Source organism: Orbicella franksi, chromosome 12, assembly GCF_964199315.1.
Source record: "Orbicella franksi chromosome 12, jaOrbFran1.1, whole genome shotgun sequence".
In the NCBI taxonomy this organism is placed as follows: Eukaryota; Metazoa; Cnidaria; class Anthozoa; order Scleractinia; family Merulinidae; genus Orbicella; species Orbicella franksi.
Genome location: NC_138156.1, coordinates 3,750,001 through 3,767,784, shown reverse-complemented (window position 1 = coordinate 3,767,784; position 17,784 = coordinate 3,750,001). Strand labels below are relative to the sequence as shown.

The following is a 17,784-nucleotide window of genomic DNA, read 5'->3' as shown; positions in this document are numbered from 1 at the left end:
CCTTAACCCTTAACTGTGATGCAAATATAGTTCTCTCCGCAAATTAGGCCAATTTTGTAATTCTGTGTAAAGTCATTTATTATATCTACTTCGTCTTCCTCTATAGCATGACATCGATGACTACAGATGGCAGATTGCCCACAGGCTGCTCAATGATGGCAACTGGTAGACAGTTGGACTGGAACTATTTTTTGTATGCGTCAATGGCTTATACGCTGGCAAATACTTTACAATTTTGCGGAATTTTGCCCGACCGCTCATTAAAGGCGTATATGAAGGGAAAGGCGAACAGAAAGAGCAAAACAAGACCTAATGTGTCATTCGACAAAGTTCATTTTAATTGTACCGCTTGTAATGCTCTTCTCGCTTTCCATGAGAATATTTCTTGATTGGCCAAGACCGAGAACACTTCTCGGATATTAGAGATAAGGGAGCTCTCACATTCAAATTGTTGACTGCATTGAATGCCCTTTTCATCCCTGCCAAATTTTGTGGAGTCTTCCAGTGGAGTAAGAGCATGATTTCTATTTACAAGGACACTGGGAAACTGAGATGGTGACAAGAGGATGAAAATTTTTATTTAGTAACACATTTGAGCCCACTCATGATCACTAAGTCCATTGTTTGAGTGAGTGTGAGATGAAGCAACCCTGACAAGGTATCGGCCGCTTCAGTATTTCAATAAAGGCCGTTTTCAAATTTGCTGAAATTACACGATTTCCATGATTTAGCCAATATAAACCGCCGAGGGAGGCTCTCTGGCTAGACTGAGTGCACAAAGCCACATTCATTTCAAGGCGCGGAAAGCTAGTGGCTGAATTCGAGAACAGTTCTCGGACAAACAAATCGCCGATTGGCTAGAACCGAGAACAGTTATGGGAATGTTAAAACAAAAACGTTCTGCGGCACGAAAAAATCGTTCAGCGACAATTCATCCTTAGAATGCGCGAAAGAAACCCGCGAAAACTCGAACCTTCCGCTAACTCGAAGTGGTCTATTCTTCCGTCAGGTCATATTCTCTATGATTTTACTCACGATAACTCGAACTCAGGAAGTACAGGAAGGACAAAACACGACCAAATGTCTCATTTGAGAAACTTTTAGTACATTGTGACCCTTGTAGGGCTGCTTTAGCTTTTATAACAAGGGTGCCGATTAGTCAAGACAAAGAATAAACAAAGGAAATTGAGCCGGAACCTGTCAAAATTATACCATCGTCTGTTCTGACGCCAAGTGGCTGAATTTGGGAACAGTTCTCGGCCAAAGAAAACGCCAGTTGGCTGAAAGCGAGAACAGTTACAGGAATGTTAAAATAAGAAAGCTCTGCGGCGCGAAAATCGTTCAGCGACAATTCAATGCTGAGTAATCCCGGTGGAGAGCGCGAAAGAATTACTAAAAACAACCAGAATTCAAAGCCTTTTCACAGGCAAGAAATTGTCGGCCAAGTTCATTTCACTCGTTGTCCCCATAATCCATTAAAAGGGGTGGCGAATGATACTTCCAAAATCTTGGGTCTCGCAAACTTTTCATCCGATCTCGAAATCTCGACAGCCTTTGCGAAGAGTCTCGAAGTCTCGTTTATATTGCATTTATTTCGGTGTCGAAGTCTTGCGTGTTTTGGTCTCGGTCTCGGATTTTCTAACAGGGGTCTCGGCGAGTATCGGATTTTACCATTCGTCACAAGTAACTAAATTACTCCTTTTCTTTAATGCAGAGATACACTGACATCAGCCTATTGGCTTAGACTGAGAACAGTTCTCACAATTTAACAATATGTCCCTTTTCTAAGATCGGAAAATACTTCTCGGGGGTGACACGCAAATTATGTCATGGTTTTCTGACGCTAAGTGGCTGAATTTGCGAACAGTTCTCGGATAAAGAAAGCGCCAATTGGCTGAAAGCGAGAACAATTCTGGGAATGTTTGAACAGAAAGCTATGCAGCACAGGAAATCGTTCAGCGAAAATTCAATGCTCAGCCACCCTTGCAGAGCGCGATAAAATACGTTAGGCGGATAATTCCCGATAAGATGCGAAATTTTATTATTCGGTTTGCCGTAAATATATTATTTTATGGAAGGCCACCGAGACAGAAAAACCAAGACAACAGATTTTCAGGTTACAGTCTTCCCATAAATGTAATGAACGGAGATGAGTGACATGACGTCAAAACAACACGCAACACTCGTGATCTCGTAACATGACACCTCGAAAGCCCTAGTCGCGTTTCGTCATTTCGTGGTTTTGAGAAAACACGAATTATTGCTTTCTAAGCGTTAGATTTCAGCAGAATATTTACTTGCTCTGTAGTCCGAAGAATTACTGATCATCCGTCCAGGAAAATAATCAGTTTATAAAGCTGTTTCAAGCGAATATACAAGCAATATAAACCATGTCGATTGGTAGAAAACGAGAACAGTTCTCAATTCTAAAAATATCTTGACCTAAATCGCCCGCCGGTGACCTTTCAATGTATGATATGTTCTGATAAAGTAGCCATAAATCGGAAATATCGTCCGGCGTGGCGGGTTGGCGCGCGCTAAGGGTAGATTTCAGAGAAAGGAGCTTGGAGTTGCGCCGAAGAACGAATCAAAATGATTGCACCAAACGGTAAATTATCAGAAGTGACAAGGTATCCTCCAAGCTGCCGAGGAAATACTCAAAGAGATCGTAATGAAACAGTGGCTAAACAAGTGTGGGAAAATTTTGGCGCGAATTTCAGGGAAAACGATCTCTCGCTTTCTAGATTTATGGACCCAGGAAAAAGTTAATGAAATTTGCATTTGGACGACGGATCGACACACTGTTGGTAAGTTGCCACCCTCCTTGATATGCTTGTTAGGAAAGAAATATGGAAAAGCAGAATTTCACGTTGTATTTTCCGCAACGCAATTATGTGGACTTGTGCGGGTGAACTAGAAAGTTTTCGGTTTAATATCCCGAGTACATTTTTTGTTGTTGTTGTTGATAAGCTTAGTTAAAGAGCCACGTAAACACCATTCTTGTAGATAGTCGAAATTCGCAAAGATTCAACTCGACTATTATTGATAAGAGATCATTGTGTAAACTCATTCATGTGTGGTTAATAGATGATGACAAACAAACGTTCGAGAATAATTACTTATCGGTGATTCATGACAGATGCTTACCAGACATTTTGTTTTCGATGAAAAATTCACCCGTTCTCATTGGTGGATACTGAGAACTGTTTCTCGTTTATGAATGAATGTGATTTCATGCTCCCTTATTGGCCAAGACTGGGAACAGTTCTCAGAGCTACAAAACATTCTCAGTTTCCAGTTGAAAAGTGCATTTTCCACTTTGACATTGCACTCTGTTCCGTATAATTTTGTGTCCAACGGTCGGTTTCAAGCGCGATCAGATTTTGCCGACCAGTCAGGGGCACCCAACGACCGTTTTCTCTCGAATGCTGTTAGACGCTGTTTTAGGCTATCTGGAGTACTTTTAAAGCTCTGTAGCTTAATTTTAGGTTGCACTAAAAAAATTTTATCTGTTCGGATATTCTAGGGGAACTTGAGTATTCTCGAATTTATTAGGGCTTTTCTGTCCATTTCCCGAAAACCTTAGGTCTTATCGCCTTTCCGAAAATGATAGCTGACCTTTTTTCGGTACCTAAAACGACATTTTCAACAGTCCGAAAACAACAGACATTAAATTTCTCATATCACGAAAGTTCGAGGTGCCAATTCTCTCGAGAAAATCAGAGGGAATTAAAGGCCTTCCGAACAGATAATTTACCGAAACGATCCGTTGGGTGCCCCTGACCAGTTGTTTGAGGGTTTGGCAGCCAGAGAACTCTGAGGACTCCACTGATAAATTCAAAGGTTCAGGTAAGAACTACTTTGGAGTTGAACTAGCTGAATCAGCCTATATATTTAATATTCAGTGATAATGTTTAAGCAATGTGTGCGGAAAAGCCGGCGCAGGTTTTCAAACTGTATTCGCCACTGTATTGTATTTCAAACCCAACGGAAAGTGCAGCTTCAGTGAAGACAGTGAAAGCAAGAAAAGGCCTGATATGTCTCAGAACTTGGAAGGGTTTTCGAAATTGTCAGTGCATTCATCCACAGTGATCCTACTTTCAAGTGTAATTTCAATTCTGTAATTTTAACGACCAGTAAAATCCGATCCCGGTGTTGCAGTCGATGATGACCGCTTTTTAACGCGTCGAACGTTAAAACATGAGCTATTGAAACACATTTGCCGCGTATTGGACAACTGACGAAATATTGAAATGATTATTTTTTCCCGGTGTAAGAAAGTATTGTTTCCATCGGTTTCTTTACTGAAGTCCGATCGTGTTCTTTATATAACTGAAGGCTGATTACCTATTACTGCCTTTTGGTATCGCCGAAAATTTGCCCTGAAAGAGCTGTTGACCAACACACCTGATTGATCTAGTTCAGTGCTAATTGTACTGTACTTTGGGATTTAAAAGGGAATACAAAGGCTTGCCATGTCAAAGGTGAGAAAAGACCAGAAGGCAATCATGTCATTCCAGATTTCGTTCTTTCGGTGTCGATAGCGCCAGGACAATAATGTGTAATTTAATTTCTTATGCGTTCCCATTTGTTAACGCGCGTGTTTTTCGCACATTCAGTTTCTGTTAGAGAACAAGTTATTTTGCATGCCTGCGTTGTTACCGGAAATGTAGACATTTCGCCTTATTGTCTTCTTTTTATGATGGCACAGACAGTGATTTTGTGGTGGAACAATCATCGCGCGGTTCAGTTCATGTAGCTTAGGCAAAGCGCGAAACATGGCACACGAAAAAATAGGGGAGGGGCGTGGCACCAGTTCACACCATTCACTGAATTCACGCTTCTGGGTTATAGTTTGATGACGAAATGAGCGGTAAAAAATTATTCCACAATTATTTTTCTTAAACAGTTAAATCCTTGCTTCTTTGACTTGCCCCAGGGAATGTAATTTTCAGCAATGTAACATCAGTTAAAATCTAAGACATTTCATTGAATTCTCTCATGAATGAGCTATTTTTGTGAACATAGTTCTTGATCTAGATCTTACATTGAGGGGCCCGATAGTATCACCAGTTTTGTATATTATTATGTGTCCGTGGCTGTATGCGTATTTGGATGCATGTGTGTGTGTGTGGACGGGGGGAGGACGCCGATATAAGAGGGATTGTGCAGTATGTTACATTTTCTAAAACATATCATTTTTCAGGTGTAAAATTAACTGCGTGAACTATAAGAAGCACAGCTAAAGATGCTGCAAACGTTACCCGATGTCATGGACTGGTACCCGAGAAAAGATGAGCAAATTTGTTGATGAAATCACGAGATTAACTTTGTGAATCTTTTATGCTGATCGTCCAGTGTATATTTATGACATTACATTGATCTGATTGATACATTTTGTTAACGAGTTAACGAGTAATGATGCTGTTAATAGCAATACTTTTACTATGAACGGCCTTTAACATTCCAACAATGCCGGGGTCTTTGCTGCGAAACTTTGCACTTAACTGTGTGAAACTTTTACGGTGAACGGCCTGTAACATCCCAACAATGCCGGGGTCTTTGCTGCGAATGTTCGCACTTAACTGTGTGAAACTTTTACGGTGAACGGCCTGTAACATCCCAACAATGCCGGGGTCTTTGCTGCGAATGTTTGTTCTTAACTGTGTGAAACTTTTACGGTGAACGGCCTATAACATCCCAACAATGCCGGGGTCTTTGCTGCGAAACTTTGCACTTAACTGTGTGAAACTTTTACGGTGAACGGCCTATAACATCCTAACAATGCTTGGGTCTTTGCTGCGAAACTTTGCACTTAACTGTGTGAAACTTTTATGGTGAACGGCCTTTGAACATCCCTTCAATGGGTATTTATGAAATTTTTACGGTAAACTACTTCTAGGAATGTGAGTGTCTTTGGTTGTTTAGCTTTCAAGTTAAATTAATTTGTGAAAGTTGTGTTGACAGTGCTTTGCAGTCTTGGGTAAGGCATGGATCAGTGACATGGACTGAGATGGATCACCAACATTCAAGGTATGTATTATCAAGATTTTTTTTACTCGTTTTATGATAAAGATTCTAATGTGGTTTATACACTTTTATCTCGCAATTCTAGAGTGGGAAGCTCAGAGAAGACAGTTGTCCAAAGAAAAAGAAAAACACGTTTTTCAATACTTTTGAGGTAAACATGGTGTTACTAATCAGCACTAAACCAGCTCCCTTTGATTGTTTTAAGGAGCTGGCATAACCCTTTATTTTTCAAAAAAATCATTAGAAATAATTATAAACTACTAAATCGGGGTAAACATATAAAGTGTGTTGCTGTTGTTGAAATTACAATCATTATTGGGCTAGCAATGTAGAAGTAAGGCCGATATGTAGTAATAAAGGACTTCAATATTATTTTTTGTTCATTTCCCTTACAGCGTTATATAAAAGTAATTTTACAACAGGCATTTCTTTGGTGAAAGCAAGTTTGATCTGAATGTCTAGAAGGATTAGAGGGATCTTATTTTAAACATCAGTGTGAACCTTTTTAGATGTCAGAACGTAAAGTGCCAAACTGTCACACGTATGCTGAACCTGGAAGGCATCTGAAGTATCGGAAAACAACGTGCTGGGAGACACCTTGTCCGATCCGCTTAAGACATAAATGGTAAGTTGTATTGTTTTTAAGTGATAACATAATCATAGTGTAGAGTTTGCTCATAGCGGCAAAAATAACCACATATTGCTAATTTATCTCTAATAATAGTCAACAGACAATAGGCTGTTGAATAAAGGTCCTAAACAATGCGTTTGTTTTTAATCTAGGTCAAAACGCTGGCCAGCACATTTTTTCGCCAATAATTGCCTTGCTGGCATTTACAATGTTACCCTTTACTGCTGGCTGGCTACTTGGCTAATTGCCATTTTTCTAGCTCGGTATTCAAAATTTTCATTATGTCTGGCTGGGAGTTTTATGAAATAAAGTCGATCTTGCTAGCAGTGAAGAGCGGATATTTTTTTCCCAGGAAAGTTAATTATTAATGGTAATTGACGTGGGAGCACAGAATCAGTGCTTGGGAAGTCACATATTAAATTTCCAGTTAAAGTGTCGTTGGGTACTCCTGATAGTTATCCAACTACATGTCGAAGCAACTTGTTCATCAGTCTACCACCGAAACAGACAACAACATGACGGAACTTGTTTTTCAATCAGCCGAGTTTGAGATCTCTATTTCTTTGATTCCCTTTGAGGTTGCTCTGGAATGCAGCGAAACATGGCTGCCAACGAGGCAAACAAGACGAGAGATGAAATTATATCTTCGGCTATGACGTCATGTAGCAATGCTTGTTCTATTTAGCTGAACGTGATTATTTTCTTCATGAGTTTAGCCATTAAAATTTAGCAAATGTCAGCAACGTAAAATAAAGATTGGCAGCTAGTGGGAATTGGACAAATGACGTTCGTGCGACATAGTTTATGATTACAAAATTTTTGTTTCGCTCATGACCACAAGTGCTTTTGGCATTGTCGAGGCCGCATACCTCCTAGGTCTACATCAGGTTATTAGCTGGTTATTTAATGACCTACATAACAAATTAAGTATGTATTTATGTACAGGGAATGTTAAACTTCACAATGTACCGACCTAATATATGTGCTAAGCCGGTAACGTCAGACGAGAAAGTGGTATTCAGTTTTAGAGGTTTCTCATAGGGATGCGTCGAAAACGAAGACCCAAAAACGAAGACCGAAGACCTAAGACCCTGTGGTCTAAAACGAAGACCCACCGGTCTAAAACGAAGACCCACCGGTCTAAAACGAAGACCCACCGGTCTAAAACGAAGACCCACAGGTCTAAAACGAAGACCCTGTGGTCTAAAACGAAGACCCAATGGTCTAAAACGAAGACCTTGTGGTCTAAAACGAAGACCCACTGGTCTAAAACGAAGACCCACTGGTCTAAAACGAAGACCCACTGGTCTAAAACGAAGACCCACCGGTCTCAGACCTTTTTTTTTTCTTCAGGAAAGACTATACACTAGGCTAAATTGCTTTCATTTTCGTAGCGCATAAATTAAAATGTCATCTGAGCGCGCGGCAAACTTGACAGTTGCTTTATCTCAGTCGGTACAACGTGTCAAATTTTGTAACGCAATTAAATTTCAACAGTATAGAAATATACGTTTTAGTAACGATTTTAGTATATTTTGTCGTCACCAACATTCTAATTTTCAAATGCATATGAGCAAATTAAAAAAATGAGAGCAATTTAGCCTAGTGTATAGTGTTTCCCTGAAGAATGTGAGAGTCATAACGTAATTTTCCTGGGAAAATCAAATTCTTGTAGCACGTGGTGAATAAATTTGCGAGTCACGCACAGTGGACCTTTGCGCCTTTATATGATAAGTACGGTAAAGCAAAGTAATGAAGTCACCTCATCATAATTTGCTCATATGCATTTGAAAAATAGAATATTGGTGACGACAAATTAAACTAAAATCGTCACTAAAACGTATATTTCTATACTGTTGAAATTTCATTGCGTTACACAATTTGACACGTTGTACCGACTGAGATGTTTACAGCGCTCAGATGACATTTTAATTTATGCGCTACAAAAACGAAAGCAATTTAGCCTAGTGTATAGTCTTTCCTGAAGAAAAAAAAAGGTCTGAGACCGGTGGGTCTTCGTTTTAGACCACAGGGTCTTCGTTTTAGACCACAAGGTCTTCGTTTTAGAACACAAGGTCGTCGTTTTAGACCAGTGGGTCTTCGTTTTAGACCTGTGGGTCTTCGTTTTAGATCGGTGGGTCATCGTTTTAGACCACAGGGTCTTAGGTCTTCGGTCTTCGTTTTTGGGTCTTCGTTTTCGACACATCCGATTAAGGATCATTAATCAAGCCTCTTCGGACTTTGATAGCAGAACTTTCGAATCTCGATTAGTTGCGCGGCCGATTTGCAATTTTCTCCATAACAACACCATAGCTGACTATGCATTTGCTCACCTTGCAAAGTTGTTGCCAAATATTCCTTAGCACAGTCACTCAAGGAGATGTGAAAGCGTCTGAAAGGGTTTCGCTTCTCAAGTAAAATAAATGTACCTTGTACTCTAGAGACAATTAGAGTCCCTCAGGTGTGCATATCACGTTTATCACCCGAGTTGCGCAGTTAAAAAATTGCATACAATGGAATGCCAATCATTTTAGGGGATGCGCAGTCTCGGTTTGTCAATGACGTCATTGTATAGTTATTTGTGAACTATTCCACCTGTGAACGCAAGATATCTAGGAAATAATTTACAGTGCATACCGGTCGGGTATATGTTCATCTTATGTTCTTTCCCTCAAGGCGGCTGTGTGGTTACTGCGCCAGAAATCAAGCGCACTGCTCTCAACTCTTGCGTTATGTCTTCCGGTAGTTTTACTGATGAAAACGCTACACGATATGCGCTTGTTATATTAGCCAGGTTCAGATTAAAAGTTAGATCGAGTTAGCCGAGTCATATAGTCAGCGTGGAATTTATAGGGGTTTAACAAGACCCAGGGTATTATATTGGTCTTATTCAAATCATCGGTCATGGAGGGCTACGTTCTCTTTCGGCGGAAGGGACAATCAGTGCAAATACGGATGGTAATTGGTGAATGTTTCTGCTTCTAAGTTAAAAAAGTATTCAATGTCGATAGACAACTGAATTGCTTCGTTTGATGGAAAAAATGGTCGAGTACAGTTTAGTATTTTTAAATGATTAATCAGCACTTTTTATGCGAAACCCCACGGAATGCTCCTCCGGTACCAAGCCTCCATGGCCCATTTGTCCTAATTGGTTAAATCAGGTGATATCACGCAAGATTGAGTAGGACATTATTTTTTAACTGTTGCACGTAGACCACCTTAGGCCCAGTTCAGACGCCGAACTTTTCATGAGCCGAACCTAATACGTTGAATTAAGTACGTGAAAAGTTCGGCGTCTGAATCAGTTAAGAACGGCTATTTGAATTTGGAGTCGCTCAGCCGTTCTTCCCGCCTAGCTCAGCCGGGAATTTCGGCTTTGGAACGGCTTTGATGCAGACGTCGAACTTTTCATGTGCTGAACGTAATGCACACACCATACCTGAAAACCGCTGATGTTTCGATGTGTTTTGGTTCAAACTAAATTAAGTTCGGTGAATTAAGTTCGACGTCTGAATCAACAGGCGTACTTTTGATAATTTGGGTCGGTCTAAATTCGAATTAAGTTCGGCTCATGAAAAGTTCAGCGTCTGAACTGGGCCTTACTTACTGGATTTTTTATATACGATAGTTTTGCCGCTATGCTCACGCCATCGTCTCGTGATCATCGTGTGTTATTAATTGGCCAATCACATGTCAGGCTTATTTACCTTAACACATGAGTGGCTTTTAAAAACAGTGGTACATGTATGTTTTTGAAAAAACAAAGGATTCAAAAGTCGGAAGATCAATGTGTATCGTGACCGAGACGATCATTAACATTTAAATTACCAAGGAGTAAATCTTTAGAGGTTCCTTTTCAAATATTCCCAATCTAAAAACTAAATGTAAGAAACTTGGATAAAGGAAGCGAATTTGTGCAGGTGACAAAAGTGTTTTCCACAAAAAGATCCATGTTTACTTCAGCGGTACATTTGTAATTAATCGGTCGCTAAATACAAACGCTTGTGTGCATTGTTGCTAATGTTATATCGTGCATGTAATTACCTGTAATGTTTTTATGCGACATAAGCTATTGACATTTCTAAACCTCTCGGTATGGTCGTGGAATTAGAAGTTTTGTGGAAGAAGAACAAGGCTTCTTAGAAGCTCAAATGACGTTTACGGGCAAAAGTCAAATGCAAATAGGATTGTGTTGAGGGTGATACGAGAATTATTACTTACATGCTTACATAATCCGAAAATTAATACGAAAATTATTAGCCCCCTGTCAGTTTCATCCATGCGTGAGTAGTCGAGCACTTGACTATAAAATGTTTAAGCAAGCAATCGGAACGATTATCCTGCTGGTATACGTTGGATCAATATTGATCTAATCGGCTTCACCTCTAAAATGAAGAATATAAAAGCAGAAACCGACACGACGTAGGATGATTTTTTGAAGGTGTACTATATTTCGGCTGGCCAAAGCAGCCTTCTTCAGGTACAATGAGCATTTTACATTGGGACGGGTTTTTATGCAGCATATTTTCGTAGTACCGGAAATACGTAAAACTACTTGACAGTGTAAATTTAAGATCAGCATACAGTAAAATTTTACCAATGTAAAATTCTCATTGTACCTGAAGAAGGCCGGTTTTGCCAGCCGAAATATAGTGCACCTTCAAAAAATCATCCTACGTTATTTCGGTGTCTGCTTTTATATTCTTCAAAAACTTGGTACTCTCTCCTCCGCAGAGCCTCCCTAGGGAGAATGGGTAAGTAAGAAAAAGGTCACGGAGGGAGCGCGGGGGACGATAACCTTTCTCTCTTCCCAGCGACCGAACCGTCGGCCCACACGGTCAAGCTGAGGACTACGAATGGTTCGTCACTGATCGTTGAACCTTGGGACGCGAACAGCTGGAATCTTAATATTCAGTTGTAAAAGAAGTCATCAATAACTAAATAACAGTAAATAAATAACCAACTAAATAAACAAACTACCTAAATAAACATGATCCTGCTTGACTGAACCTTGGATCTCACAGAAGATCTAATCAGCCAAAGTTGAAAAGTAAAACGATATGAGAAGTCAAAGACTACCAAGGCGGATACAACGTGGTACAGTTAAAACAATATTTTGGCTGGCCAGACCAGTAAGACCACCGCTAGCCAAAATACCTTATTAAATTTATCAATAAATAAGTAGGGATGAACCTTCAAAAAGTACTTTCTTTTTCAGAGGAGCTCTCCATGTTTCGTACTTATTGAAAAAACTTTAAGAGCTCGATAAATTGCCACAAATTGTGTTGTACTTTGAGCGCGAAAGTTTGCGATACGGCTTGCCAAACATTTAATGATTGAATAAAGATCTTTGCTGGGCTTTATAACCCCTATTAACCTTGATTACATCTAGTAGGCGATTCTGATGATCACCAAATAATGATTAATGATTAATAATTGATGACAAAAAATTTTGTGGTCTTTAACTATCGGTTGCTCATCGATTTTATCCATTACTTAGCGTCAATTTTGGTCTGGAGTTCCGCGCCCCCTGTCCGCGCACGCTCGCGTATCGCTCGTCCCATTCCGACCGGGTTAACTTATTGACTTATAGGACAAATGAATTTTACTCGTTTGTCTTACGATGGAGTCACTCTGAGATGTTGATCGCGAGCTTTCGACTGCTATACTTCTAGTCTTCATCAGGCGATGAGGTCGATTGTTTACGTCTTCCTATTTGTAGCACGTTGGTTCGCGGCATTATTATTATTATTATTGATCAATAACGATTTCTTGAAACATACGGCAGGCGAATATTAAACGTTAAAAGCCAGAATACGAATGCGATCGACTTGAGACAATTGGTAGATTCCAAGGTAGCAGATCAGTAGCACATTCCATCAACCGAAGCGACTACACCCACCATCCGAGTTATCATACCATTTAAAGATCAGGCCTCTGCTAATATAGTAAAGAAACGTCTCGCAGACCTCAGCTCGGTGGTCAGGGCCACAGTTCAACCCGTGTTCATCGGCGGGGGGCTCGGCGGGGGCCTTGGGGTTCGGGCCAGCCACTGTTGACCGGCGGTGCCTGGTTTGTGAGTTTCAGTGTGACCTGTGCGATGCAGGATTTGTTGGTTGCACTCGCGGCCGGCTCCGCGGGCGCGTTGATGGACACAAACGGGAGTCGTCGTCGGTTTGTGGACATTATATGAGCGAACATGGCTCGAGCGTGCCTCCTTTTCTTTCGGGGCAGTTTCGCGTGCTTACTAAGTGTTCTAACAAGTTTGGTTGCCTAATTGGGGGGATGCTTTTTATAGGAGGACTTTGACCATCCCTAGGCGTGCGGGCGGACTCGGCTCGCGTAGGGGTGTTCACTTGGAGAACTTGTGGTCCTTTGTTGTTGTGCTGATTTGTGGAGACTGTATTGAAATCAAATCTTTGCATTATTTACTCCATTGCCCTGAGAATGGTGTGACGATGACGCCGAAACGTCGGCTTTTAACGTTAATATTCGCCGCTTATTATTACTATTATTATTATTATTATTATTATTATTATTATTATTTTCGACATTGTGACGCTGTTCCTCCTAGGTCCGCATTGCAACTTACTGCCTGTTGTACTTTTTGATTGTAGATATCTATGCTTCAGGAATTTCAATTCCGCTATCTCTATTGATGTTATTTGGATGAAGAAATGTCAATAACATCCTTCAACAGGCTAGACCGCCCAAGCCTACATCATGAAGGAAATGCAAGAGGCCCTTAAGAACTTGAAACTTGAACTTGAACTTGAACTTGAAATAAGTGGACTCCATCATGATTCTACCAGCAAACAAAGGTCGCGCTAGCGTAGCTGACGCCTACCATGAAAAATAAACACTTCTTAAACAGGTCCATACCGACTTCTTTATAAATACCCGGCGGACAGGCTCAGCCGGAAACTCACTGACTCACTGCTTAAAACGAAGTGGTCCATCTACAGCAAGATCAAACCTAGGCACAAAGAGCCACCAAAGATTTACGGTCAACCTATCTTACACCACGATGGATAATAGTCACATCTTTAGTGTCATTGATTCATACTTATCACTTATATAGTCATGCTGTGAAATTACGGCGAATTTTCAGTATTTCTCGTTATTATGACTGACTATCTTGTTTTGGTATAAAGCTACTAGCGTTCTATCACGAATGCTGTTCTCTGATTGGTTACGTTATTCACGATCCATTCTGTGATAGATGGTGAGTAGCGTAGAAGTGTGCGCTTGTTAAAAAAATGATGACCGCTTCTTGGCATTCTCGAAGTGTCTGTGAAGAGGATGTAGATAAAGTTTTGAACGACTAGTAGATTTATACTAAAACAATTAGATGATTCGCTCTCAATAGCTATGCCGACAGTTGACTCGGGCTGTGCCCTCGTCAACTATCACGAGAAAGAAATCTCGAGCTCATAATCCAATTGCTTTATAAAAGATGAACTGTACATGTACGAGCGCTAGCGCGCTTCTGAGGACGTGAACGCCTTCAGTTACTTACTTGTGCCGTCGGCGCTACGCCTTACCTCACAGCAGAAATTTTCTTTAGTTGTGTAAAACAAGTAGATATTCAGTTTTAGATGCCAAAAAATGATGGGCTAACAGCTTTAGTCGATTATTCAAATTCATTTTTATGATAGCTTGAATTGCTTGATAAACTGGAAAGAACACCTTTTGGTGCCGCTATTTCCTTGGAATATAATTACCAAAACTGCTAATAACAAATGGATGTTTTTCCCGCAAAAGTGAGGATGGTCGGTTGCGATCGCTTCGAAGGCCAGTCAACATGGAAGATTTACGAGTAATTAAAGATCTTCTTTCGATTCCAGGTAATAACCTGCGTCACAGACGCTACACTCCCCCCGCACTCCCCACGGGTAAATTTCCGTCTGCAACGGAGGCTACTAGTTACACGTTCTCCCCCCTGGGGGAAGGGTACACCCATATGTAAGCTATAAGGGTATGTGCCGGGCAGGTGTGTGCCGGGTGTCGAGCAGATTTCTGCATCTGCAAGCATAATATACAGCGGCAGTTTTCGAGGTCACCCTCATACATGAAGTACCTACTGAAAATCTAGGAAATTCAACATGGCGGACAACATGGCTGAAGAAGAAGTGGATCCTACCGAAACAGAAGAGAAAATCGAGTACCCACTGGAAGTACAATACTGTGGAGGTAATTAATAATCCCTTAACAGTTAGGTCTTAATTTTGTAAAAGTAGTAACGTCTGGATGATTTTTTTTTCTTTTTCATTGGTTGCTGTCTTTCCGAACTTTACAGTGTGTAGTTTACCACTGGAGGTAGGATTGCTTCTTAGTTTAATGAACTGTTTTAAAATTTAAATTTCTGAGGTTTTGTTTGTCTTTAATCGGTGATGCGTCCTATTGATTTGCGGGTCTTCTGAACACAGCTGTTAAAGGTCACAAGTCGGGCAAGTTACTAACTCGGGCCTGTGGTGTTGACGGTGGTGTTTAGAGGGAGGGATGTGTGTGAGTGATGGCTGGTCAAGGGAAAAAAGAGGAACAATGTTAATGAAGCCTTGATTTAAAATCGTAGTAATTAACAATTATTCACCAAGGTGGAGGTTACCAGAAATAAATGTCCACCTCTTTTACCAACACTGTCTGAGGTGAATAATTGTTTTAGTAACAAACTTAATAACTACTGGATCATGGCTACCAGTCGTTTAGCCCTCAAGTTGATTAGCCCTTAGTGGGTTAGCCCCCAATGAGAAGTTGATTAGCCCCCATATTCACCCTAAAGAACGAGAAATAGGCAGTGTTTTCGACTTCTGGTTGGGAGCTAAATGTTTTGGGGCTAATCGGTTTGGGGGTTTAATCACTGGTCACCCTGGATCAAAAAATTACTTTATTTCTGACAATAAACTGCAATCTTATTCTCAGAGCCCACGTGTCTTTTGGTCAGCACCTGACCAAAAGACACGTGGGCTCTGGGAATGAGATTGCCATGTTTTAAATGAAGGCACACATGCGCCGTGAAACTGGAACTCCTAAAATCTTGGAGTCTGGAAATTGATTATTCCAGAGCTCTGTGTCTTGGTGCTGACCAAAAGACATGTGGGCTCAGGGAACGAGATTGAATAAACTATAAATGGTCAGAAGTTTTGAAATCTCTGCCTGGAGGTGAATAGTACTTTGCTAATTACCTACCTACATACATACATACATATACTTTTTGTTGAGGCAGGTTGGTTTGAGGCAACCTAAAGGCTGGTGGGGACCTGCCAGAAACTTAATTAAAAAAACTATTTGTAACAAAAACTTAGTACTTAATTTACAAAAATTAACAAAAATTTAAATATACAGAAAGTCCGTTTGTTTTGATGTTATCTGGCAGGCTTCTTTTTCAAATTGAATTTGTTCTAGTATCCTTGAGGCCTGTCTAAATTTTTGTTTAAAAAGCTGTAGGGAGGAAGCATCCTTGATGGTTTTAGGTATTAAATTCCAAACTATGGGTCCTCTGTACCTTGCACTATTTCTGCCAAGGTTACTATTGTACCGTACATTCAAGAAGTCATTAATACGCCTTAAGTTATAATTATTGTCGGTGTTGCATATTTTGAATAGGGCTGTGAGTTGATCAGGTTAACTATTGTGGAAAACCTGATACATTATAGAAGTGAGCCTACGCTTGTAAATATAGCCTAAAGGTTTCCATTTAACAAGGTCAAGTACGTCAGAGTCAGGAGTTTCGCTGGGCAGTTTATGGATTAGTTTGGCAGCTTTTAAGTGTAAATGTTCCAATACTTTAAAGGTAGATGGTGAGCAGGATCCCCAAATAGTTATGCAATAAGTGATGCTTGGGACAATCCCTTTGAAATATATTTTTTCTAGTACACTTGAGGGTAGTCCTTTAAACTTTTTCACCTCCAAGTTAACCAATCAGAATGATGAAAAGCACTATTCACTTGTGTGGTACATACTATTGCTAAAATATTCAATCTGAATGAAAGTATTTGGGAAGTTAAAGTAACTAGACTAAGTGGAGTACTATTCAGGGAGTAACTGTGATCGTTTTGCCTGGAGGATGATCTGCCCACTGGCGATTCACAAAACTGAAAGTCCTTTTGTTAAAGTGAACTTCCAGTAGTCCTTGCTTACATGTACATTCTTAAGTAATACAGTCAAACCTACCTGTATTGTATTGTAAGCGGCCATCTGTTTAGCGGCCAATCCTTGTTAAATGGCCAGTTATCAAAGTCCCAAATTTTTTTAATTTAGTCACTCATCTGTTCAATTTTGTTTCAATGAATTTGACTGTTTTGAATATGATTATTTTCCATATCCTGGGTGGTGTTGATTCTCAGAACAAAGTTAAATACACCTTTTAAATAGCTTGGGTGGTATGTTTCCCATTACAAACCATGTGATATTCTCAAGAGAATTGTTCTTTTATTTATCTATCTAAATATTATTAATTTATATACACACATTTGAAAATTTGAAATTTTGAAAGTAAGAATTCTCAAGAGTATCATCACATGGTTTGAAATGGGGCAACAAACTGCCCAAACTAAAAAGGTCTATTATGTAGGGAATGCATAACTGTATCATAGTTGAAAGCCTGGAAATTTCTCTTTTCAATAGACACATAGTGTTGTTTTGTTGTTTGTTTTGCTTTGTTCCTTAGTACTGTGAGTACACTTCAGAGTATGAAAAATGTAAAGAATGGTTAAAATCAAATTTGCCTGATGTTTATGAAAGTCTCATTAATCATGGTAGGTGCATTTATTGAGTTTGTTATATATAAAATTTATCTTATACGGGTAAACTGTCTTGTGTTATGTCACAGGATTCTAAAATCTTGTGACATAGAATCTTTCTCCTGTAAACTCCTCTCTTAATATACCATGAAGCATAGTAGTGCATTAAAATACACTACATGTAATAATAACATACATGTACCAGAATGAACTAATACATATAACAATGAACCATGCTTCATATAACAATGCATAATCATTTGACCTCATCACATGACAAAGACTAGCAGTAGAAATCTTGCAATCAACTGCAGGGCTATATTTTTGTGGCAACTCTATAGATTATTGTGAGAAGAGTGATCAAACATTTATCTGTAGCAG

At 39.9% G+C, this 17,784-nt stretch overlaps 2 protein-coding genes across 5 annotated transcripts in view; one reads left to right on the top strand and one right to left on the bottom strand.

The window, feature by feature from the left end:
* The window catches only part of LOC145463196 (uncharacterized protein RT0683-like), a 30,934-nt gene extending 21,753 nt beyond the window's left edge, over positions 1 to 9,181 (bottom strand). For both annotated transcript variants that reach the window (XM_081446929.1, XM_081446930.1), the window contains exon 1: positions 8,995 to 9,181. The gene's annotated coding sequence lies outside the window, so the exon portion shown is untranslated. The remainder of the gene's footprint in view (positions 1 to 8,994) is intronic.
* A 4,569-nt stretch (positions 9,182 to 13,750) lies between these two features.
* Positions 13,751 to 17,784, top strand: part of LOC145463315 (density-regulated protein homolog) — a 7,246-nt gene continuing 3,212 nt past the window's right edge. The window contains exons 1-3 of one of the 3 annotated variants that reach the window (XM_081447062.1): positions 13,751 to 14,854; positions 14,961 to 14,980; positions 17,331 to 17,418. In XM_081447062.1, the coding sequence (XP_081303188.1) occupies positions 14,767 to 14,854; positions 14,961 to 14,980; positions 17,331 to 17,418 (196 nt within the window). In that variant the 5' untranslated portion in view covers positions 13,751 to 14,766. The remainder of the gene's footprint in view (positions 14,855 to 14,960; positions 14,981 to 17,330; positions 17,419 to 17,784) is intronic. The other 2 variants (XM_081447063.1, XM_081447064.1) reach the window with 2 other exon arrangements.